This window comes from Nelumbo nucifera, chromosome 6 (genome assembly GCF_055504915.1).
Source record: "Nelumbo nucifera cultivar China Antique chromosome 6, China Antique-T2T, whole genome shotgun sequence".
NCBI classification, from domain to species: domain Eukaryota; kingdom Viridiplantae; phylum Streptophyta; class Magnoliopsida; order Proteales; family Nelumbonaceae; genus Nelumbo; species Nelumbo nucifera.
In genome coordinates, this window is record NC_142654.1 from 33,016,755 (window position 1) to 33,038,549 (window position 21,795).

General features: G+C 39.7%; 1 protein-coding gene across 2 annotated transcripts; it reads left to right on the forward strand.

The window, feature by feature from the left end:
- Nucleotides 1-2,749: 2,749 nt before the first annotated feature.
- Nucleotides 2,750-20,435, forward strand: LOC104606408 (uncharacterized). Of its 2 annotated transcripts, none has more exons than XM_010271578.3 (4): nt 2,750-5,650; nt 5,767-5,843; nt 19,670-19,757; nt 19,847-20,435. In XM_010271578.3, the coding sequence occupies exon 1, from the start codon at nt 2,890-2,892 to the stop codon at nt 5,452-5,454; it is 2,565 nt and encodes an 854-aa protein (XP_010269880.1). In that variant the 5' UTR covers nt 2,750-2,889; the 3' UTR covers nt 5,455-5,650; nt 5,767-5,843; nt 19,670-19,757; nt 19,847-20,435. The 2 variants fall into 2 exon arrangements, with proteins under 2 accessions (XP_010269880.1, XP_010269879.1); XM_010271577.3 differs by having other exon boundaries at nt 2,750-5,689; nt 19,847-20,285.
- The last annotated feature ends 1,360 nt before the right edge of the window (nt 20,436-21,795 follow it).

Consider the following 21,795-nt stretch of genomic DNA (forward strand, 5'->3'; position numbering starts at 1 on the left):
TGGACCGGTGGTTGCTGTTGAGTGTTGCCTGAAGTGAGAGCTTGAGACTTGAGAGATGGTGCCTGGCGGAGACACTGAGAGGAGAGGTGAGAGAGAGAAAAGAGATACAAATGGCATTGTCGGCAAGGCGGTGACTAGTGTTGCCGCCTGCTGTGCTGTTGGTGGTTGGTGCGGGCCGCGCGATTGCTTGGTGGTTACTATCGAAGAAGACAAGAAGTTAGAAGAGTTAAGAGAACTGAGACCAAGACGTAGAGAGGAGAGGTGAAAGAGAGAGAGAAGAGAGATATAGATGGCGTTGTCGGCGAGGCAGCGATTGGCATTGCTGCTTGGTATTGCTGCCTGCCATGTTGTTGGTGGTTGGCGCAGGGCCGCGCAATTGCTGTCGAAGAAGACAAGAAGTTAGAAGAGTTAAGAGAGATCTGAGAGAGTGAGAGAGAAAAGAGAAAAAGAAACTGAGAGAGAAAAAAGAGAAGGAGGAGTTTGGGCTCTGGGGAAAAGACAAGACTGCCAATTTTCAAATAAATAAATCGGTAGGCTAAAAGTCTCTCAGACCGCCGAATTCGATTTTCAAAAAATATATATATATATATATATATATAATATATAATATTATACATATATTATTGCATATATATCGGTTGGTCCAGTTAACCACCATTTTTTTTAAATGGTTAATCGAAATCGAATTGACCGGTTCGGTTGACCGATTATTCGATTCAATTTCAGTCATTTTTTTTGGTCGGTTCGGTTTTTTGGTTTTTTGCCCACCCCTATCTATATACATATGTATAATATTTTTAAGGGAAAATTTCTTAAACTACCCCTATTGTTTAGCTAATTGACAAACCGTACACGTTTAACTATTGTCTTAAACCAACCTTATTGTTTTTGACAATTGACTAGCTCTACCCTTTCCGTTAGCATCCATTAGTGTTATGTCAAAACCCATACACACGTGACATATATTTTTTTTTTAAACACAAATTTACCCTTCATCCCTTTCCCTCCTCCTTCTTCACTCTTCTTCCTTTCAACAGCAACAAACTGAGCTCTTCACACATTCTTTACAGTAGTTGTCACTGACAACAACACAGGGATGAAGAAAGCCACTGATATTAGAGAACACAAAACAAATCAACAAAGCCGAGTCGATTCAATAGGATCCAATCTGATATCTGCATTAGGCAAATTTCTGAAGCCTGTATTAGTAAGCTTCTGCCCTTATGCTGTGGCTATGACAGATTAAACTGTAAATATCAGCCCCTGTTGATATTAGGGGTACAAACCATTTCATTTTCACAAGAATAGAATGAATTTGGAATGATGGCTTAACCTTTATTTTATCTTAAAAGTTGGAAGAGGATTGAGACTTGACACTAGGATTTAGGAAGACTGATGGAAGCTTGGCGGTCAGAGTCCTAAGCATAAAAAGTCATAATATAAAAAGGGTCGGCAATGGCGAGGAATAGAGCTTTCGGGAAAGGCCCAACTAGGAAACCAGGTGCTAAGAGGATATGCTATTCGTCATCCCTAAGACCTTGGAAGATTATTTGATGGTCTCTATGGAGGATTGAATAGGGTTAGGAAGAGACAAGGTCTTGGGTCAAGTACTGATTCCAGTGATGGCTATACAACAACGATGAGGGGCAACTGTTGTGCCGTCCCCTGTTCCACTGTCAAGAAGAATGAATAACGAAACAAACTGTTTTCATCAAGTTTGTAGAAAGACAGGGAGAAGAGGAAAAAGACCCCTTTCTTTTGCATTAAATAGAGAGCCAAGTTTTCAGGCTTTGGCAACCGGAGGTAGAAAGGGTTTGTCAGACAACTTTACCTTTTCTTGTTTCATTTTGAAAATTTGAAGGAAAGAAATGGGTAAAATAGTGTTTTTCATCTTTCCATTAACGAATATCAATGACAAGAGGTTTCGGATAAATGTCAGAAAACTTAGGGGTAATCTAAGACAATATGTAAACAGTAAGCGTAAAATTAGTAAATTAACTAAATCATAAGGATAGTTTAAGAAATTTGTCCTATTTTAAAAATATGATTGACTATGTTTGAATATATTTGGATTTGATTTAATAATATTGTAAATTTTAACTATTTTATTTTTAATTTTAAAACAAAATAGAAAATAAAAACAAAATGGTTGGTATCATAAAAAAATACTGGGATGGAGATAACCTTGTCCCCGCCAATGAGGATATGAATAGGTCCGATAGGGATTTTCATGGGGACGGGAACGGGGACGAGAATGGAGAATGGCTCCCCATCCTTGCCCCACCCCATTGCCATTCCAAGTTGGAACTTCTTTTATTGAGAGGAGATAATTTGTCAATGCTAGGGAGACATGGATTTCAAGAGGCATTCACACTCAATTTTTATTTTAATATAAAAAATGGTGGATTTCGGTCTAAAATTTGTATTTATACCTATCACAATTATTAACTCATTTGGCAAGAGCACAAAATTATTATTACAAAACAACTTTGCATTTGTATGAATCACACATACGAATTGGTATTGAACATTTCTGTATTTGTAGCTTTGTACCTTGCAGACTTGCAGTTAATAGTCATGGACTGGTTTCGGGTAGACCCGGATCTTCCATCCACAAGTCACAAGACTCACAACCTAATTGAGAAGTTGAACCTGAGGGGCTGAAACCCTCCCCAAGGCATTTTCCCTCTCGCCCGTTTGTGGCAGGGGTTGAAGCCATCTCTCTCCGTCATACTGAGCGTGGCCACATTTAACTCCTTTCGATGATCAGAGACTCTCATGGCGCCACCGCCACGGCCACTGCCACGGCCACTGCCACTGCCACCGAAACCTCCTTCTTTTAACGTCTGAAAACAAATCTGCAGGGTTCTTTCTCCATTTCTGTCATCTATGGATTTGAGAAGAATCGCTACTTCCATAGAGCCCAAACATACACCTCTGGTCTTATCCTTCATCCGTTGCTCGTCTCGCGCCACCTCTACCTCTCAACAGCAATATCCTCAACAACAACAACCGCTACCGCCGCCGCCGCCACCATACGATCGGAGTATTCTAAATAAGGTAGCTTCAATCCTTTCAAACAAGTCTCTCGATACCTCCAAATGTAGAGAAGTCCTCTGTCATTTGTCACCACATCATTTCGATCGTCTCTTCTTTGACATGCGAGACTCTGTGAACCCTAAGACTGCACTGAATTTCTTCACATTTGCATCTCAATCACTTGGTTTCCGTTTCACGGTCAGATCTTATTGCCTTCTAATTAGTCTGCTTGTTGGATCGAATACCATTGTGCCCGCCCGGTTGCTTTTGATCCGTTTAATAGATGGAAATGTGCCTGTTATATTTGACAATCGAAATGACAGGCATCTTGAGATTGCCCGGGCAATTGCTGGTTCGAGTTCGACAACTTCGGTGTTTGATTTGCTAGTTCATGTATACTGCACGCAATTTAAGAATTTGGGATTGGGGATTGCGTTTGATGTGTTTCAGTTGCTGACGGGTCACGGTCAGTTTCCATCTTTGAAGACATGTAATTTCCTGTTGGGTTCGCTTGTGAAGGCGAATGAACTCGAGAGTAGTTATGAGGTTTTTAGGATAATGTATAAAGGTCTCTCATTTGATGTTTACTCATTTGGAATTGCAATTAATGCATTCTGCAAGGCTGGGAAAATTGAAGAAGCTACCAGGTTGTTTTTGAAAATGGAGGAGTCGGGAATATCTCCCAATGTAGTTATCTATAATACAGTTATTGACGGGTTCTTGAAGAAAGGAAATTTAGAGGAGGCTTTTAGCTTCAAGGAGAAAATGGTTAACAGTGGTCTGAGCCCTAGCCTTAAAACTTACGGTATTTTCATAAATGGTCTGATGAAATCTGAGAGGTTTGAGGATGTAAGCTGCATTTTAAGGGAAATGTCAGAGAAGGGAATTTCTCCAAATGAAGTTATTTATAACACAATAATTGATGGGTACTGCAAAGTAGGGAATTTTGAGGAAGCTTCAAAAATAAGGGTCGTGATGGTGTCCAAGGGGATCTATCCAAATTCAGTAACTTACAATTCACTTATTAAAGGTTTATGTAAGGTTGGTAAGATGGAACAAGCTGAGAGAATTTTGGAGGAGATGTTATCTGGAGGGGTTTCCATAAATCCTTTTGCCTTTAATTCAGTTATCCACTGGCTATGCATGGAATCTAGGTTGGATACTGCGTTTTATCTCTTTAGGGAGATGGTGCTGAGGAATTTAAGACCCAATGATGGGATTCTGACAAAGCTGGTCAGTGAGCTTTGTAAAGGGGGGAAGCATTCTGAGGCAATCAATGTTTGGTTTAAGCTATTGGAGAAAGGGCTTGGAGCCAATACAGTAACCTCAAATGCTTTGATTCATGGGCTCTGTCAGTGTGGTAATATGCAAGAGGCAGTTAGACTTCTGAAAGAGATGTTTGAGAGAGGACTGACACTGGATAGGATCACATACAACACACTCATCTCGGGGTGTTGCAAGGAGGGGAAGTTGGAAGAAGGGTTTAAGCTAAAGGAAGATATGGTTAAGCAAGGATTTAAACCAGATATCATCACATATGGTGCACTGTTACAAGGACTATGTCATACAGGCAAAATAAATGAAGCTATTGGTCTTTGGGATGAGTGCAAAAGAGATGGCTTGGTGCCTGATCTTTCAATGTACAGCATCATGATAGATGGATTTTGCAAATCTAAGAGAGTTGAAGAAGGGCAAAGTCTCTTCAATGAATTGGTTAACCAAAAGCTGGAGCTGAATTCTGTTGTATATAATACCTTAATTGGAGGATACTGTAGAAACAAAAATATATTGGAGGCCATTAGGGTTTGCAATGAAATGAGGAATAAGGGTATCAAACCAACTGTTAGGACATACTACTCATTAATACATGGGATGTGCAAAGTTGGCCAGGTTGAGGAAGCTAAGGACCTTCTTGATGAGATGAGAAAAGAAGGCTTGACACCGGAAGTTTTCTGTTACACTTCGCTGATTGATGGGTATTGTAAGTTAGGCAAGGTGGACAGAGCTAGTAACATTTTGCTGGAAATGACTGCATACGGAATAGCTCCAAATAAGTTTACTTACACTGTTATGATTAATGGATATGCTAAGATGGGTGACATGCAACAAGCAGCCAAGATTCTAGGGACGATGGTGGAGAATGGTGTTGTTCCAGATATTGTGACATATAACATATTGACATACGGATTCATCAAAGGAGGGAAAATAGAAGAGGCTTTCAGAATATGTGATCAGATGATGCAAAGAGGCATTACGTTGGATGAAATTACGTATACCACATTGGTTCATGGTCTGTGTAGTTCAGGCTTTTCAAGAGAAGCTACTCTAATATCAGAAGGTATTATCAAGCGGGGTCTGCTTCCAGAGAATGCTAAGCCAATTCAGTCTATTAATGAGCCTTCCAAACTTGAGTAACAATCTCTGAGTAAAATCTTGACCTGCTAGTGGAATACAAGGATTTGCTAGATTTGGAATTTCAGATCTATGTTAACAGTCTCAGTGGGTTCTCAGGCAGCAGCAGAGGTTGATTTCTAAAGCTAAAGATGAACTTCTGCAAAATAACTCCTTGCAAGGAAGCCCCATTTTTTAAGTGGCATTTTCTTGTACTCAGGTCTGCATCAAATATTTGGTTGCACTACTGAGTAAAAAGGTATTTATTACATTTCTGTATTCTATATTCCATAGACTAGATCTTATGTCGTGTACTTTGCCTTGTTCTTTTTGCAGGCAAGTTGTTTCTTGACCTTGCATGGGTTCTGGCTACAGAAGTATCCTGTTTATGACTAGATCTTTGCTTCTATGAGGTACTTTTTATTGTTTTTTGTCTTGCAAAGTCTCTGCTTATTTTAATATTTGTTTAGTGTCTCCTTGTCATTCTTGTATAAGAGTGTTGTCCCAGAGGAAGTGAGGTTTATATCCTATCCTAGGCCTGATGCATCTCTCACTCTTTCTGTGGCTTTTTCTTGCTTTTATCTTGGAACCGTAGGCTTTGTATTTGATTTTACTCAAATAGTCAAATGCATATACATCCTCAGTACAGCCTATATGAGGCACTATATATATTTGATAAGGCTCCGTTTGGGAAGAGTGCAAATACAAATATGTCTAGCTGATAAAAATGCAAAGTTCGTTTAGTTTTGCAATGATAGTTTCATACTCTTGCTAAACACTTTTTAGTTGTGATGGATGGAAACACGAATTCCAAGACTTGATATACCTTTTTTACATTAACCAACTTTTCAGTGGAAAAAAAGTTTGCATCCATTTTTTGGATGTAGACTTTGCTCTCATTTTGAGCGCAAACATGTTTTGGAATTCATGATTGCTATCATTTTCAATACTCAAATGCATTCTTATCAAACACCTGCAAAACTGAACCAGAGTGCATTAATGAATCAAACCGACATTTGCACTCTTCCCAAACAGAGCCTAAGAAACTGATACTGCATACACACTTATAGGCCTATAGGGGATACATACTTTTCAATCAGTGTTTATATAGGATACTTTTATAAAACCATACTATAAACTTGTAGAAATTAGAAGTCTAATTAAATTATAATCATTAAGAAATAATGATACATAGCTTGGAAAGCTAAATATAAAACTTAAGTCCCAGTGTATTAAATAGGATACTTGTACCTGTATCAATGTGCTGGTGGAGGTGATTAGGTTGGGAGGGGTGACAATGGATACCATTGTGGGTCTTTCATCTTCCCCTACCTGTGTTTGTTCAGAAGATGAGGGACCTGGTGCAAGTAGGAATTTGAATGCCAGTTCTCAGGGAGCAGAGGGGGAATCAAATGGAAAGGGAGAAGTGAATGGGATTGGGGTGCCATGACTTTCTCTTGATGGCAAGGTATTGCAATGGTTGGTTGAAGGATTCAGGGAAGGGTCTAGATTAGTTCTTGTTTATATAAGGGAGGGAACTATGAGGTTGGAAGGAGAGGAAGGGAAAGAGGAAGAGAAAATCAAGACTACAAGTGATGAGGAGGATAGTTTGGGGGAGGTGCAGGTAAAGAATGGTCTTTATAAGGAAGCATAATTTTCAATGTGCCAAGGCGAGGCTAGGAGACAAGGCCTAGTCGCCTAGGCGATGGATTTTTTCAAGTAAAAATGTGTATCCTAGGGTAGTTCCCTAGGTTCCATAATCATATTTCCTTAATAAATTGTCCATAATTTTCATGAGAAAAGTATAAACTTCATGTTAAAGTATAGAAAATCAACATATTCCAACATATTCATGAGAAAAAAAGAAAAAAGAGAAGAAATTTTAAAAAATATAAGGGCTGAACCCCTATTTCTGTTATAGGAAAAGAAGAAAAGAAAAGGTGGAAGAAGGCAATTGGTATATAGTATAGACACACAAAATTAGTAAAGAAAAAGAAGTAAATGTGTTGGTTAGACAACATTTTAAGTTCTTCCTTATTGGTTCAGGTTTTGAAGTCTTTCAGGGTTCAATACAGCATTTAGCAATGTTTGTGTTGATTAAACCCTAACAAATAAGAAAATAATAAAAAGAAATTAGTATATAAACACACAAAATGAATATTTTAGTTTAGAAATGCCTATTTTAAAATTATAACCTTAAAAAATTAAGAATATAAAAGTTTTGTCTAACACACTATAGAAAACTGCTTGGCGATTAGGCGAGGCGAGCCTCCAAGGGTGCCTTGTCGCCTAGGTGTCACCTTGACAACTATGTAAGGAAGCGGAGGAAAAGGAAGGAAGCAAAGAGATTGAAGTAAACAAAACAAGGGTCTACCAGAGAAGAAAATACAGAACAACACCTTTAGAGGATGGTTCAGAAATGGAAAAGGTTGAGGATGATGAGGTCTGGCAAGGAGATCCCCTGTCACCTTTTTTATTTATTTTTGATGAATGCCTATCACCTTCGTTGCCAAGGTCTTTAGCAGATTGATTTCAAAAGCTGATGAGATGGGCATAATTAGGGGATGGAGAATAGGAAGAGAGGAAGTGGTGGTCACCCACTTATAGTTTGCAAATGATATTATCATTTTCTGTGAAGCTGAGGGAGATCAATGTGCTAGAGACCAAAGATTTTTAGTGAGGCTTTTTGAGAAGGTGACAAGCTTAAAGGTAAATCTGAGCAAAAGTGTGGTGGCAGGGGTCAACATGGGTCAAGAGGAGATAGATATGTGGGCTAGAGAACTGAGGTGTGGCTCAAGCGACTGGCCTTTGAAATATTTAGGACTCCCTCTTGGTGCTAAGTGTTAACCCTAGATCTTTGAGTTTTTGGGATCTAGAAGTGGAAAGATTTGAAAAGAAGCTCTCTACCTGGAAGAGAAACTACATTTCATTAGGGGGTAGGATAACTCTCATTAAATTTTAGCAAACCTCCTGGTTTATTTTCTCTCGGTGTTTGAAATGCCTCAGCCCATTGTCAAAATATTTGAGAAGATCATGAGGGATTTTTTGTGGGAATCAGGGGAGGAGAAGAGGGATCATCTCATTAGATGGGATATTGTGTGTAGAGGGAAGAAGAAAGGTGGCTTGGGTTTGGGTAGGATTAAGGATAAAAATAGGGCATTATTAGGCAAATGGTTGTGGAGATTCCTATGGGAGACAGATAGACTTTGGGCAAAAGTGGTGACTGGCATTCATGGGCTCTTTGAGAACGGGTGGGATGCTGGGGTCTCTAGCAGGGCTTCTAGAGCTGCACCATGGAAAACAATCCACAAGATCCTTCCACTTTTCCTTAATAACATCAGGTATGATCTCAACTTGGGAAATAAAGTAAGATTCTGGGAAGATCTCTGGGTGGGTGAAAATCCCTTGAAGATTACATTTCCTTCTCTATTTGCTTTATCATCTCTCAAGGGTAAACCTATTGCTGACTTCCTATTCCCTTCTCCTTCACTTTCGGGGTTTGGGTGGAATTTGGGTTTCTGGAGAAATGTCAAAGATTCAGAATTGATTCATGTCTCCAACCTCCTTTTGCTGGAAGGGGTGTTCCTCGACGGCACTAGAGTAGACACTCGGGTGTGAACTGGTAATCCCTCGGGGGCTTTTAGTGTCTCCCCCTTTTTAGAAGCCTTGGCTGCCCCTCTCTCCCTCTCAGCTTCTTTCCCAGTTAAGGAAGTTTGGTTCTGTCCTGTTCCAAAAGTGAGTGCTTTTTGCTGGGAAGTTTGCCATGATGCAGCACTTGCGATTCGATGCAAAGGAAAAGACCTAGATGGTGAATCTGCCCTTCATCTTTTTATTTCTTGCCCATTTGCAGGTTATATTTGGGATAGAATTTTTGCTCTTTTTGGATGCAGGTGGATTACTCCAAGGAGTTAGGTAAGGTGAGGCGCAAAAATGGATGGAATATCAAAGCAAAAACTTACAAGACACATTGGCAAACCCCTTATTTTTCTGGGGTTGTCTCTTTGGTGCTCTCTATTTTTTTTGATAGGAAATGGTAACTTTCATTAAAGAATTGAAAAGATTACAGATTTACCACCCACAAAATGGATGGAATATCAAAACAAAAACTCTCATTGTTATTGATGAAAAAAAAAAAAAATCAAAACAAACAAAAACTTACAAACAAGCCCAAAACAAAGCCTCCCTAGTAGCTCCTTGCTTAGCTAAAGTGTCAGCCATTCCATTTGCTGACCTTCTTACCCATTTAAAATACACCCCAATCTCCTTTGCCAAGCTAATAATCTCTCTATTTTTCAAAAGGTAGCCAAGGCTGCTCTCCTTTGTAAATTTTCTCTGTATCAATAAATATTTCTTTAAGTTTACTGATAAAAAAGGCTGGGGTTATTCTTCTTAGGTGGAAAGGATTTTGCTAGGAATGCTTTCTTGGAAGTGGAAGCTGATTTTGGTGGGCTATCAAAGGCCAATAAGGACATAGTAAGTTCCAGTGTTGGAGCTTGAAAGGGTGAATAAATGGAGATAAAAAGATTGGTGGAGGGGAAGGGTTTGTGAAAATAACATTTGAAAAGTTTGAAAAAAAGAAATGAGAGGAGAAGAAGAAGAGGGAAGAATATTTAGAAAAAATAAAGGGGTGGGATGAGGAAGGAGGAGTAAGAGGAAGGGTTGGACGAGCTCAAGTAATTTGGGGGAGGGGGAGGAAGACGAGGATTCTTAGCTGGAATGTGAGAGGGTTGAGGGATGGAAGGATGAGGGAGAATGGGAGATAGTAAGGAACTTGTTTTGAAGCTTTAAACCAGAGGTGGTTTAACACATTTGTTAAACTTTGATATGTAATTGAAAAATGAAATATGGGGGAAGAGGGAGGAGAGTGGGTGGAGCTTAAAGCTTTGGGTCTGTTAGGGGGAGCTGTAATTATATGGAATTCTGGGGTCTTTAAAAAGGCTGGGGAGGATGTTGCATTGTTCTCAGTCTCAGTTTGCTTACAAGAAGTAAATGGGGGTTGGAGATGGGGTTTAACAAATGTGTACGGGCCAAATGAGGAGGGGGAGAGGGAGAAGATGTGGGAGGAATTAGGAGGGATGAGACAAAAGTGGGATGGGCCTTGGTGTGTAGGTGGGGACTTCAACATGGTAAGGAGAAGGAATGAAATGAAGGGGGGAAGGGAGAGAAGAACTTCTGTAGGTATGAGGAGGTTTGAAGAATTTATAACCAATAATGAGCTGATTGATCCACCATTGGTTGGAGGGAAGTTTACATGGTCGAATGGCCAAATTCCAACCATTCTCAGAAGGCTGGACAGAATCTTATTCTCAGAAGATTGGGCAGGTTATGTGGGAGAAGTGGTTCAGGAACCATTAAGAATCCATGTAGTTTCGATTACTTTTCAGTGTAATTCTGTTAAGCAGATGGTTTGTCATCTAGACAACAAGTATTTTGAGATGTACTGCATTTTTTCAATTTAATGAATTTCCTTTTTATTCTTCAAAAAAAAAAAGATAAAAAGTTTGGTGAGGGTCATCCTAATGCAGTTAAAAGATTTAGGCTTAAAAAATTCAACAGATTTGTGCCAGTTTTGAAGGTGCTTGTAAGATTGAAAGGGGGCCTATTTGGGTGTTTGGGATGGGAGTGGAGAGGTTTTGCTAGTTTGGGTTTGATTTGTTGTTGTTTGTTTGTTCTGTTTGTGGTGATTTCTTATCACTGTTTGTAGTCCTCTCTTCTTTCTTAATAAAATTTTTCTTTATTTATCTTAAAAAAACTTATAATCAAGCACTATTGGGAAATGGGTTTGGAGGTTTGGATGGGAAAGAGAGGGTTTATGGAGGGGGGTTATTGAATTTGGGTAAGGAAAAGGAAGATTAAGGGGCATAGGTCGAGTTGGGCCGCGAAAAAGAAAGTCTCAAAATTTAATATTTTGAATTTAAGGGTGGGCCCACTTTCGAGCCAGTGAAAGGCCAATCCCATATCAATATGAAGAAAAGGATGTTAGTGGGTCCAGTTTTATTAGATCCTAGTGGAGGTTTTTTTTTGGGCCAAAATTTGGGCCCATTAAATAAGTTGGAGAAGGATGTATTATCAGGGTCGCGTGATAGTGGTCATGTGATGTATGATCCATCTTTGACTAGGGACTGAAATAATCGTCCATCATCATTCCAACTTGAGTCTGGCTAGCAATCGAAGGTATCTTCTTGTCTATCATTGTCAGATTGTCTTTCCAATGGTTTCCAAGGCCTAGGGCTGCCACTGTTGCTTCCTCTAGAAAGGAGGATGATCGGCCGAATGGCCCGAATCCCAGGTATGTAAGGATTAAGGAGCAAATCAGAGGATGATGATGATGACAATGACAATGGATGGGTGGACTATGACCAATTGGAGGATGAGTATAGTGGTTTTGATTTTTGTTGACAGTTGTTTATGTATTCAGGTTTAGTACCATAAGGGTACTGTTGTAATTTCCCTTTTGTTTATATTGTTCGACTGTACTAGTATAAATAATAAAATTATTCTTTCGCCCCCTATGTTCTGGAGGGCTTTCAGTCACTCGACTCACCTCTCTTCTCTCTTCTCCTCTCCTCTCTTCACTTGCTCTTGCTCAACATGGTATCAGAGCAAGTCGTCCAGGCCTGAAGGGTGATGTCAAGCTAACTACTGTTGCATCCAGTGCTGTCTCCAATCGAACTCCTAATCTGGTGAAATCAGTTCGACCCAGAAGTTACAGAGTCTTTTCATCTTCCAGCCCAGAAATTGCTCCTCCTGTCTGCTCGATTGTAGAGAGACTATTGTTTGCAGTTTGTAGAGGGTGTTCTGTCTTCAGAAAGGCTATCATCTGAAACTAAAAGAAGTATTGCTCATCTTCTGTTCGGCTGCCTATTGTTTGAGGATTCGTAGAAGGAGTTCTGGTTTACAGTCAAGGAGTTCTGGTTTACCATAAGGGAGACTATCATCTGAAACTAAAAGAGGTACTATCATCCTTGTCTGTTCGACTGCCTACTGTTTGATGAACTGTTCGGCTGCCCTACTATTAAGTGACTGTATTCCTTAACACAGTAACTGTATTCAAACCTTTTTTTTGTTGGTATTGTGGACTGTTGATGGTCTGTTTAGCCGATTGATTGTCTGCTCAATATTAATCTTATTGATTGACTGTTCGACTACCCTATTGATCTCCTTGATTGGTTAGCTATCAGGCCTACTAATTAGGTCATTCAGACTTGTTCTTGTACTGCAACAGCAGTGTTCAGTTTGTTGTTTGTTCTCAGTGAAATTGTAGGTCAGAAGGACCTGTTCTTGTACTGCAACAGCAGTGCCCTTTTTTTATTTTTTTTTGCTCTCAGTGAAACCGGTGGTCAGAAGGACCTATCTCTGAAATAGCCTTGTACGGCTGTACTCTTTTGGTTGCTGTTTCAATTTTTATTCAGTATATCATGGGCAGTGAAGATCCAGCCACATTTGGAGTTTCCTCAATGCTGAATGGAATGGGTGGGGGTGACCTATCCTTTCCTATGGCTGTTGTCCCTCTTGATGGTTTAAATTACCTGGAGTGGTCAAGAGGGATCAAATTATACATCACTACAAGGGGGAAGATAGGCTATATTAATGAGAGGATAAAAGAGCCATCCTCCGGGAGTGCTGAATATGATAGATGGAATCAGGAGAACAGTATTGTTATGTCCTGGCTCTTGGTTTCCATGCAACCTCAAATCAGGAAGAATTTCATGTGGGCTGAAACTTCGAATGAAATCTGGGAACAAGCAAAGTCTACATATTCAGAATTGCGACACTATGCCAAAATTTATCAACTGCAGGCAGCATCTTCTACTTGTAGACAGGGGGAGAGGTGTTTATCGGTCTATTACTCTGACTTAACATCTGTCTGGAAGGAGTTGGATCACTACCAGAGTGTGGATTGGAAGTGTGATGAGGATGCTAAGAAGTACAAACAGCTTGTCTCCCAACAAAGGGTGTTTGCTTTCTTACATGGTCTGAATCCTATGTATGAATCTATCATGGTTCAGATTCTTAGCTCTAAGGATCTCCCATCTGTTAAGGAAGTCTATGCTCTTGTACAGTCTGAAGAAAGCAGGAGAAATTTGATGAACAACCCTGGTGGGGATGCTGTTGTGTTGGTTGCAAAAGGGGGTGTATCTACTGGTGTGGGATCTTCTTCCTGGAAAGGAGATCTCTAGAAAAAAACAGAAGATAAGGAAAAATTGTGGTGCACTCATTGCCAGAAACCCCGACACACCAAAGATACCTATTGGGATCTTCATGGGAAACCAAAATGGGCTCAAGATCTGACTAAGAAGCAAGGTTCAGAGGTGAATAAGAAGTCCGGACAGCAAAATACAAAGAAACATCACATGGCCAACATGGCTACTCGGGAGAATCAGCCCCCCATTTCTACTGTGACTCAGACACATCTCACTGGACCTGACCCGAGGGAGGACATTATGAATTCCTTCCGTGACCATTTAGAGCTCTATGATAGAGCAATTCGTCAGATGGATGCTCCTCCCTCAACCTCATTTGCATCCACGTCAGGTAACCCTGCCATTGCTTTCCATGTTGCTTCTCACACCCCTGACTCTCCATGGATCATTGATTCTGGAGCATCAAAACATATGACTGGTACGTCCTCTTACTTTCAAACCTATCACCCTCTTTCTGGAAGAGACAAGGTGAGACTAGCCGATGGATCATACTCTTCCATAGCTGGTCAAGGAACTCTCTTTCTTCCTCTTGGCCTTACCCTTTCTGATGTTCTTCATGTTCCAAATTTTCTCATTAATTTGTTCTCTGTTAGTAGTGTTACTAATTCCTTGAATTGCTCAGTGACTTTTTTCCCTTCTCATTGTGTGATTCAGGATCTGGCCTCGGGGAGGACGATTGGTAGGGGTCGTATGGCTGATAGACTTTACATGTTGGAGAATAAAGCTGGTCTTCATGTTACAGAGTCTATGAGTCAGTCTGAGTCAGTCCTGTAAGAAAAAAGTCTATTTATGGCATTGTCGTCTTGGTCATTTGCCTTTTGATTCTTTGAAAGTTGTATTCCCAGAGCTGTTTAAGTCAATGTCTGTTTCTGATTTTTCTTGTCAAACGTGTCAGTTGAGTAAGCATTGTAGAACTCATTTTCTTCAAAGAAATAGTAAATCTGAATCTTCGTTTCACATTGTTCATTCTAATGTGTGGGGCCCTGTTACTTTACCATCTGAGAGTGGCTACAAGTATTTCATTACCCTCATTGATGATTATTCTAGATATACTTGGGTATACCCGATGCGAACCAGGGAAGAAGTACCAAAAATCATTCAAGATTTCCAGCGGATGGTCTTCACTCAATTTCAAATTGAAATCCAAATTTTTCAATCAGACAATGCAAAAGAATTTTTTCATAGTGACCTCATGGAATTTTTTGCTTTGCATGGTTCCCTTCACCGTAGCTCTTGTGCCCGCACACCACAACAAAATGGTGTGGCCGAACGGAAGAACCGACATCTCCTTGAAGTGGCTCAGGGTTTACTACTTCATATGAATGTTCCCAAACGGTTTTGGCTTGAAGCTGTTCTTTGTTCCACTTACCTTATAAACCGTATGCCCTCTCGTCGGTTAGAGTACAAAGCCCCACATCAACTTCTCTTTCCTAAGGCTCCCCTTCTTTCTATTCCTCGTGTCTTTGGTTGCCAGTGTTTTGTCCAAAATCTATCTCCCACCCGTGGGAAATTGGATTCTCGTGCTATCCCTTGCATATTTCTTGGTTACTCCTTCACTCAAAAGGGATACCGTTGTTTTGATCTTGTTTCTCGTAAATTCTCTGTCTCCATGGATGTTTCTTTCTTTGAAGATGAGCCTTTCTATCCTATTTCTCCTCAGGGGGTGTAGGCATGAGGAGAAACTGGTTCAGCTTCCCTCTCTCCCTGACCCTCCACCTTTTCGTGTTTTTTCTCGTCGTCGCAAAGGCCAACCAAATTCAAGAGCTGTAGAGAATCCGGAAGCTGTACCTCCAGTGCCACCAGACTCCTCGGGGGAGGATCATACTCACTCAGGTATTTTGGCTCCCAATGATGTTCTTGAATCTATTGAAAATGATTCCTCTACTGCTAATGATCTTGATCGTCCTATTGCTCACAGGAAGGGTGTTAGATTGTGCACCACTAAACATCCCATTTCCAACTTTGTCTCCTATGAGAACATTTCACCCTCATTCCGTGCTTTCCTTACCTCTATTGACAGTGTCCCTATCCCTAAGAATGTGGCAGAAGCTCTTTCAGTTCCTGAATGGACAAATGCCATGAGGGAAGAAATTAATGCCCTTCACAAAAATGGCACATGGGAACTTGTTGATCTTCCTAAGGGAAAGGTTCCAGTTGGATGTAAATGGGTGTTCACAATCAAGCATAAGGCTGATGGAACAGTGGAAAGGTATAAAGCTCGCTTAGTCGCAAAGGGATTTACTCAAGTGTATGGAGTTGATTATACATAAACTTTTGCCCCCGTTGCCAAGATGAATTCCATTAGAGTCCTTTTCTCTCTTGCGGCTAATCTGGATTGGGTTTTACACCAGCTGGACATCAAGAATGCATTCTTGAATGGTGACCTTGAAGAGGAAGTGTACATGCTTCAACCTCCTGGTTTTCTAGCCCAAGGCAATGAACAGAAAGTGTGCAAGTTGAAGAAGTCCTTATACGGGTTGAAACAATCACCAAGAGCTTGGTTCAGCAGATTCCATGTGGCAGTTCAACAGAAAGGATACAGGCAATGTCAATCAGATCACACACTGTTTGTGAAAAAAGGAGAAGGTAAAATTGCTGCTCTAATTGTATATGTGGATGACATAATTGTTACTGGTGATTGAGAGGATGAAATTCAGAAATTGAAACTTTTTCTTGCCACTCAGTTTGAAGTGAAGGATCTAGGACCTGCCAGATACTTCATTGGAATTGAAGTCGCCCGATCAAAGAAGGGTATCTTCATCTCTCAAAGGAAATATGTCCTAGATTTACTTTAGGACACTGGGAAGATGGGGGTGAAGCCAGTTGATTCTCCCATTGACCCCAACCATAAATTAGGTGACAACTGTGGTGAATCTCTCAAGGATGTGAAACAGTTTCAGAGGCTTGTAGGGAGATTGTTATACCTTTCTATGACTCGCCCAGACATTGCATATGCTGTTGGTGTCCTCAGTCAGTTCATGCATGCTCCTAGGTCTTCTCATCTTGAAGCAGCAGAGAGAATCCTCCGATATCTAAAGAAGTATCCGGGTACTGGTTTGTTATTTCAAAAGCACGGACATTTGAAAGTTGAAGTTTATACAGATGCAGATTGGGCTGGATCCCAAAGTGACAGAAAGTCTACCAGTGTCTACTGCACTTATAGGAGGGAACCTTGTTACATGGAGAAGTAAAAAGCAAAATGTGGTGGCTAGATCCAGTGCTGAAGTTGAATATCGTGCTATGGCCCACGGGGTCGCTGAAGGCATGTGGATAAAGAATTTGTTGGGGGAGTTGGGTTTCCCAGTGACCAAACCTATAACTCTATTTTGTGATAACAAAGCAGCTATAAGCATTGCTGCCAATCCGGTGCTACATGATAGAACAAAGCACATCGAAGTTGACAAGCATTTTATCAGAGAGAAAGTTATCACAGGCGAAGTGTGTACCCATTATGTCACTTCTGAGAACCAGCTTGCAGACATCTTTACAAAGGGTTTAAACCTTTCCAGACATCATGATCTTTGTAACAAGTTGGGCATGATTGATATCTATGCTCCAACTTGAGGGGGAGTGTTGACAGTTGTTTATATATTCAGGTCTAGTACCATAAGGGTACTATTGTAATTTCCCTTCTGTTTATATTGTTCGACTGTACTAGTATAAATAATAAAATTATTCTTTTGCCCCCTATGTTCTGGAGGGCTTTCAGTCACTCGACTCACCTCTCTTCTCTCTTCTCCTCTCCTCTCTTCACTTGCTCTTGCTCAACAATTTTGAAGCCAATTCATTAGAAGAGAGTTTGGAATAGGAAAACGGTTGTGGTGAATTTGGAGGAGGATTTGTGTGCTGACATCTTGTTTGTTGAAGAGATGAAATGCAATCAATAGCGCCTCATCTTTGATTTTTTTTTGATCAATCGCCTCATATTTGATTCCAATGGCAAATGGTGTTGGTTGTCTCCAGGCGGAGTTTGTTGAGAATGTTGGGGATTGAAACCAAATTCTATTTAAGGGGAAACCAAAACCATATTCTAATATTAGATAGGGTGTCCGTAAGAGTTTGGTGGAGGCTAACTTGAAGTCAAGTAGTGGGATATTGCGAGAGGATAAGCCACAGAACAATGGGAGTAAACAGATTGTTGGTGCTACTGGTATAAATAGCAAGCTCCAATCTATTGCACAGGAAAGTTGTCTGGCCACACGTAAGACAGTTGAGCCCCCCTAATTTCTGAATCTAGGTAACCTTGTGAATTTTGGTTTTGTGACTAACCCTTGCTCTTGCTCTTTGACTGATGCCTCCTCTCCAGGTTCCCGGGAGACTTTCACACTGCAAGTTGCAAACAGGGTTGTGAGTGAGGAGGAAGTAGTTGTGGAGGAGGAGAAAGGGAGGAAAATCTGGAAACTGATAGAGAGCTTTTTGGAGGAAATGAAGAGAAAAGAATTAGAGGATGAGGCAAAGTCAAGGGGGAGATTAGTAGAAAATATTGTTGGTGCTATTAATGGGGAATGCTCTGGGGATCCTAGGGTGGAGGGTGGTGTTATAGAGAAGGAAAAATCAATTGCAGAATTTGTGGATAAATTGAGATGCAAGTTAAAAGAGCCAAGCAACTTAAACACCTTGTGAGGAAAAAGAAGGAAGTGGGTGGGGGAAGGAAAGGGGAATTGAGAGAGGTTGAAAGACTGAAAAAAGATGTAGAAGGGGATAAAGAATGCAGTGGCAGAAAAGGAAGGGTAAGGGCAACAAGTAGGGAGGATTACGATCAAGGGCCTTAAAATTGGGTGACGATGAATTGGTGGGCAGATTTATGTCTCAATAAAATTTAGACAAGTTACAGATGGCTTTGAATGGGTGTTGATAAATGTGTATGGTTCCAATGGATATAGGGAAAGAAATGAATTCTAGGAGTTGGAGGACATTAGAGGGTTCTGGGGTGGGCTGTGGTGTCTGGGGGGGTGCTTTTAATGCTGCTAGATTCACTGAAGAGACTACTAGTCCGAGACAGAGAATAAGCACAAGTATGATGAAGTTCAGTCAATTTATTGAAGGATGTGAGCTTAAAGAGTTGCAGTTGGCCTACAGTAAATTTACTTGGCTAATTTGCAGTCCAATTCGATTTGTTCTAAACTAGATAGATTCCTTTTCACATTGGATTGGAATGAGCATTGGGGCAACCTAGTTTCTAGAGCCCTACCTAGGATCGCATCCGACCATTGGCCTATTTCCCGTTTTTAAGGAAGATTTGGGTGGGAGAGATCTGCACAATTCAGGTTTGAGAATACGTGGCTATGTGCAATTGGATTTACAGAAAAAGGTTAAGGAATGGTGGGAGGAAAGCAAAATTAAGGAGCTCAAAGTCAAAATTAAGGAGTGGAACGTCCATTGGTTCAGGATACTTAAGGAGAGGAAGCAAGATCTAATTAGTAGGAATTGAGGATCTAGATGCAAAAGAAAATTCAGGCATGTTTGAAGAAAGGGATAGAGAAGAAAGGTGTTCTTTAAGGAGACAACTGGAAGATCTTTTTCTGAAATAAGAAATAAGTTGGAGACAAAAATCAAGGAATAAAGGGTCCTGTACCCATGACTTCTAGTTGCTTCCTAACTTTAAATGAGTTCATGTCAAGGCTGTCAGTGTCCTTTTGCATGAATGACTTGTATGTACACATGTAAATCAAGGGTGATAGTAGATCTCTCTCTCTCTCTCTCTCTCTCTCTCTTTGTGTGTGTGTGTGTCAAAACATCATTGGTTCATGTTATCTTTCTTTTTCTACTACTTTAATAGGACGAACTTGGTTCAATCAAGCTTAAAATGGACACTTAGGTAACATTTGGAATATAAGTAGAAGTTGTCAAGGTTTTGAGGAAGGTTGAGTTGGAATTAAACACTAGAGGAAGTTCCAGCTTCTTGGTTGAAGTTCTAACTCCAACTAAAATCCAACGTTACACCTAATGGGTTTGATGCTGACTCAACATCTACAGAAACTAGTTCCATTTCTCAATATGCTTCCACTAATATGAAAAGAAACCATGTTTTGCAGGCTGTAGGATGGACAACCATCGTACATCTGGTTGTGCTTCTGCTACTGCTGCCACCATGCCACTACTACTACCTTTATTTTGAGCAAGGTAATTTTGTTCCTTTGATGATTAAACTTTGAATTATGCTTCTCTTTATTTATTTATTTATTTTTGCACACTGAAATAGTTCTTTTCAGTCCAGGGATGGGGGATCTGTTTGGCATCTCAACAAAGATGGCAAAGTTATATCTGCTGTATTGATTCATATTGTGACCTCAAAAATTGCAAACATGTGGAAGAGGCAACTATTATATGACGAGGAAGAAGATCACTTCTTTTTTACTCATTTAAGCCTAAGATTGGAAGAAAAGTGTGTTGCAGTGTATATCTCGACCAAACTGCAAGGTATTTGATTAAAGCAAGAAATGTATGTGTTCCAATAATGATTGGTGGTTGATCTGTCTATCCAAATTGTAATTCCACAAGTTGCTACATTATTCTCTTTGTTTTCATTTCTTTGCATTTTGGGAAAGGCAAAGATTTTAAGATGTAGAAGGAAGATCTTAGTTTACCATGCAGTGTAATGCCCTGCTGTTGGGAAGTGTATAATGAAAAAAATGTCATTCTTTTACTGCCTTAATCGGAATGGGATAAACAACTCTTGGGGTAGCAGCAGGGCACATGTTTACGGTTTACCAGTGGGCTGTGTGATTGCATGGAAAACAAGGGAAAACGATTGATTTTCTCAGGAAATGAAATCCAGTACGAAAAATTGAACCTTCCTAATTTTCATTTTCATGGTGTTTGACTTTGCTGTAAATGTAAATCTAAGTACTTGAGAAATATCTGGGTGTTGTGAGGTTTGAATTAGGGATGCAACCCTTTTTGGAAAGTTAATTTATGGGCATAAGGAAGATTATTTTTCTTTATCTAAGCTCATTCTGGAAAGTGGAAACATTAATTTTTTTTTTTTTTCCATGGCCACTTTATATGCAACCACACACCATAAAAATAGTATTGTCTGTGGAAGTAGTCCTTTTTTTTTTTCATTTCAGAGCATTCAAATGGAGCCGTGATGGACTAGGTAGTAAAAGTAAACTTTTTCTGGCCTTGTATACACACTATCACCGAGTCTCAATCTCTATTGAATCAAAACAACTTTTTATGTCATGAAAAAAAACTTAAAAAAGAGTTACAAATGGTATATATAAATCCAAATTCAATTTTTTTATTAACTCTATCCATTTATAAATTGGATCAAATAAAATCCGTCCCAATCTTATCATACTTGATATCAAAGTTCAAAATATTGTAATGCATGTAGATGTATATTGTATGATACTTATTAATTTTTTAGTCCATCTACACACTGAATACAAGAAAATAGGAATTAATGACACGTGGCAGTTTTAAATAACATTAATATGTAAGTATTAGTAGTAGTATAGTAGCCATCGACTGAAATTAATATAATGGAAGGGTATAGATGAGCCCTTATACTAATAAATAAATTTTTAAATATCCAACATATTGATGCTTTCAATCATGGCTGATATCCATATAAAATTAAGGACAAACTACATAGTAATGCTCAAGTCCCTCAACTTTTATTTGCAACTGTATATTTAGGTTTCAACACTCTGCTCCCACTTTTAGCATTCTATATTTCTATCAGTTTAACTTTTATGAGATCATTTTGCATTTTTGCCTTTTCTTTATTGTATCTCTTGGGCGGTTGGGCCTAATAAGTTTATTCTGAACTTTGAGAGAGAGAGAGATGATAAAAAATGATGAAAGAGAAGATAGGAAAAGAAATAAAAACCTTTTTGAGCTGGAGGAGAGGGCAAAGTGAAATCTGGATCTGCTCCTCACAAAGCGTTCCTCACACTGCTTCTAGCCACACATTGGGAACATCTCCCGTACTTTATGTTGTTATTCATAGGGAGATGTTCTCAATACACAGTGGGATAGAGCTGTGAGGTTGGTGCCAACTCTACGAGGAGCAAATGATTTGGCAAAATGGTCTTAAAAAATGAAAATAGCAAAATAAATAGAAGATAAGAAAGGTTTAAAACTTGGGCAAAATGATTACATGAAAGTTCAAAGATGATAAAATGCTTAAAGGAACAATGTCAAAAGTACAAGA

Coding starts and splice junctions, on each gene's coding strand:
- LOC104606408 (XM_010271578.3), top strand. CDS start 2,890: ATGGATTTGAGAAGAATCGCTACTTCCATAGAGCCCAAACATACACCT.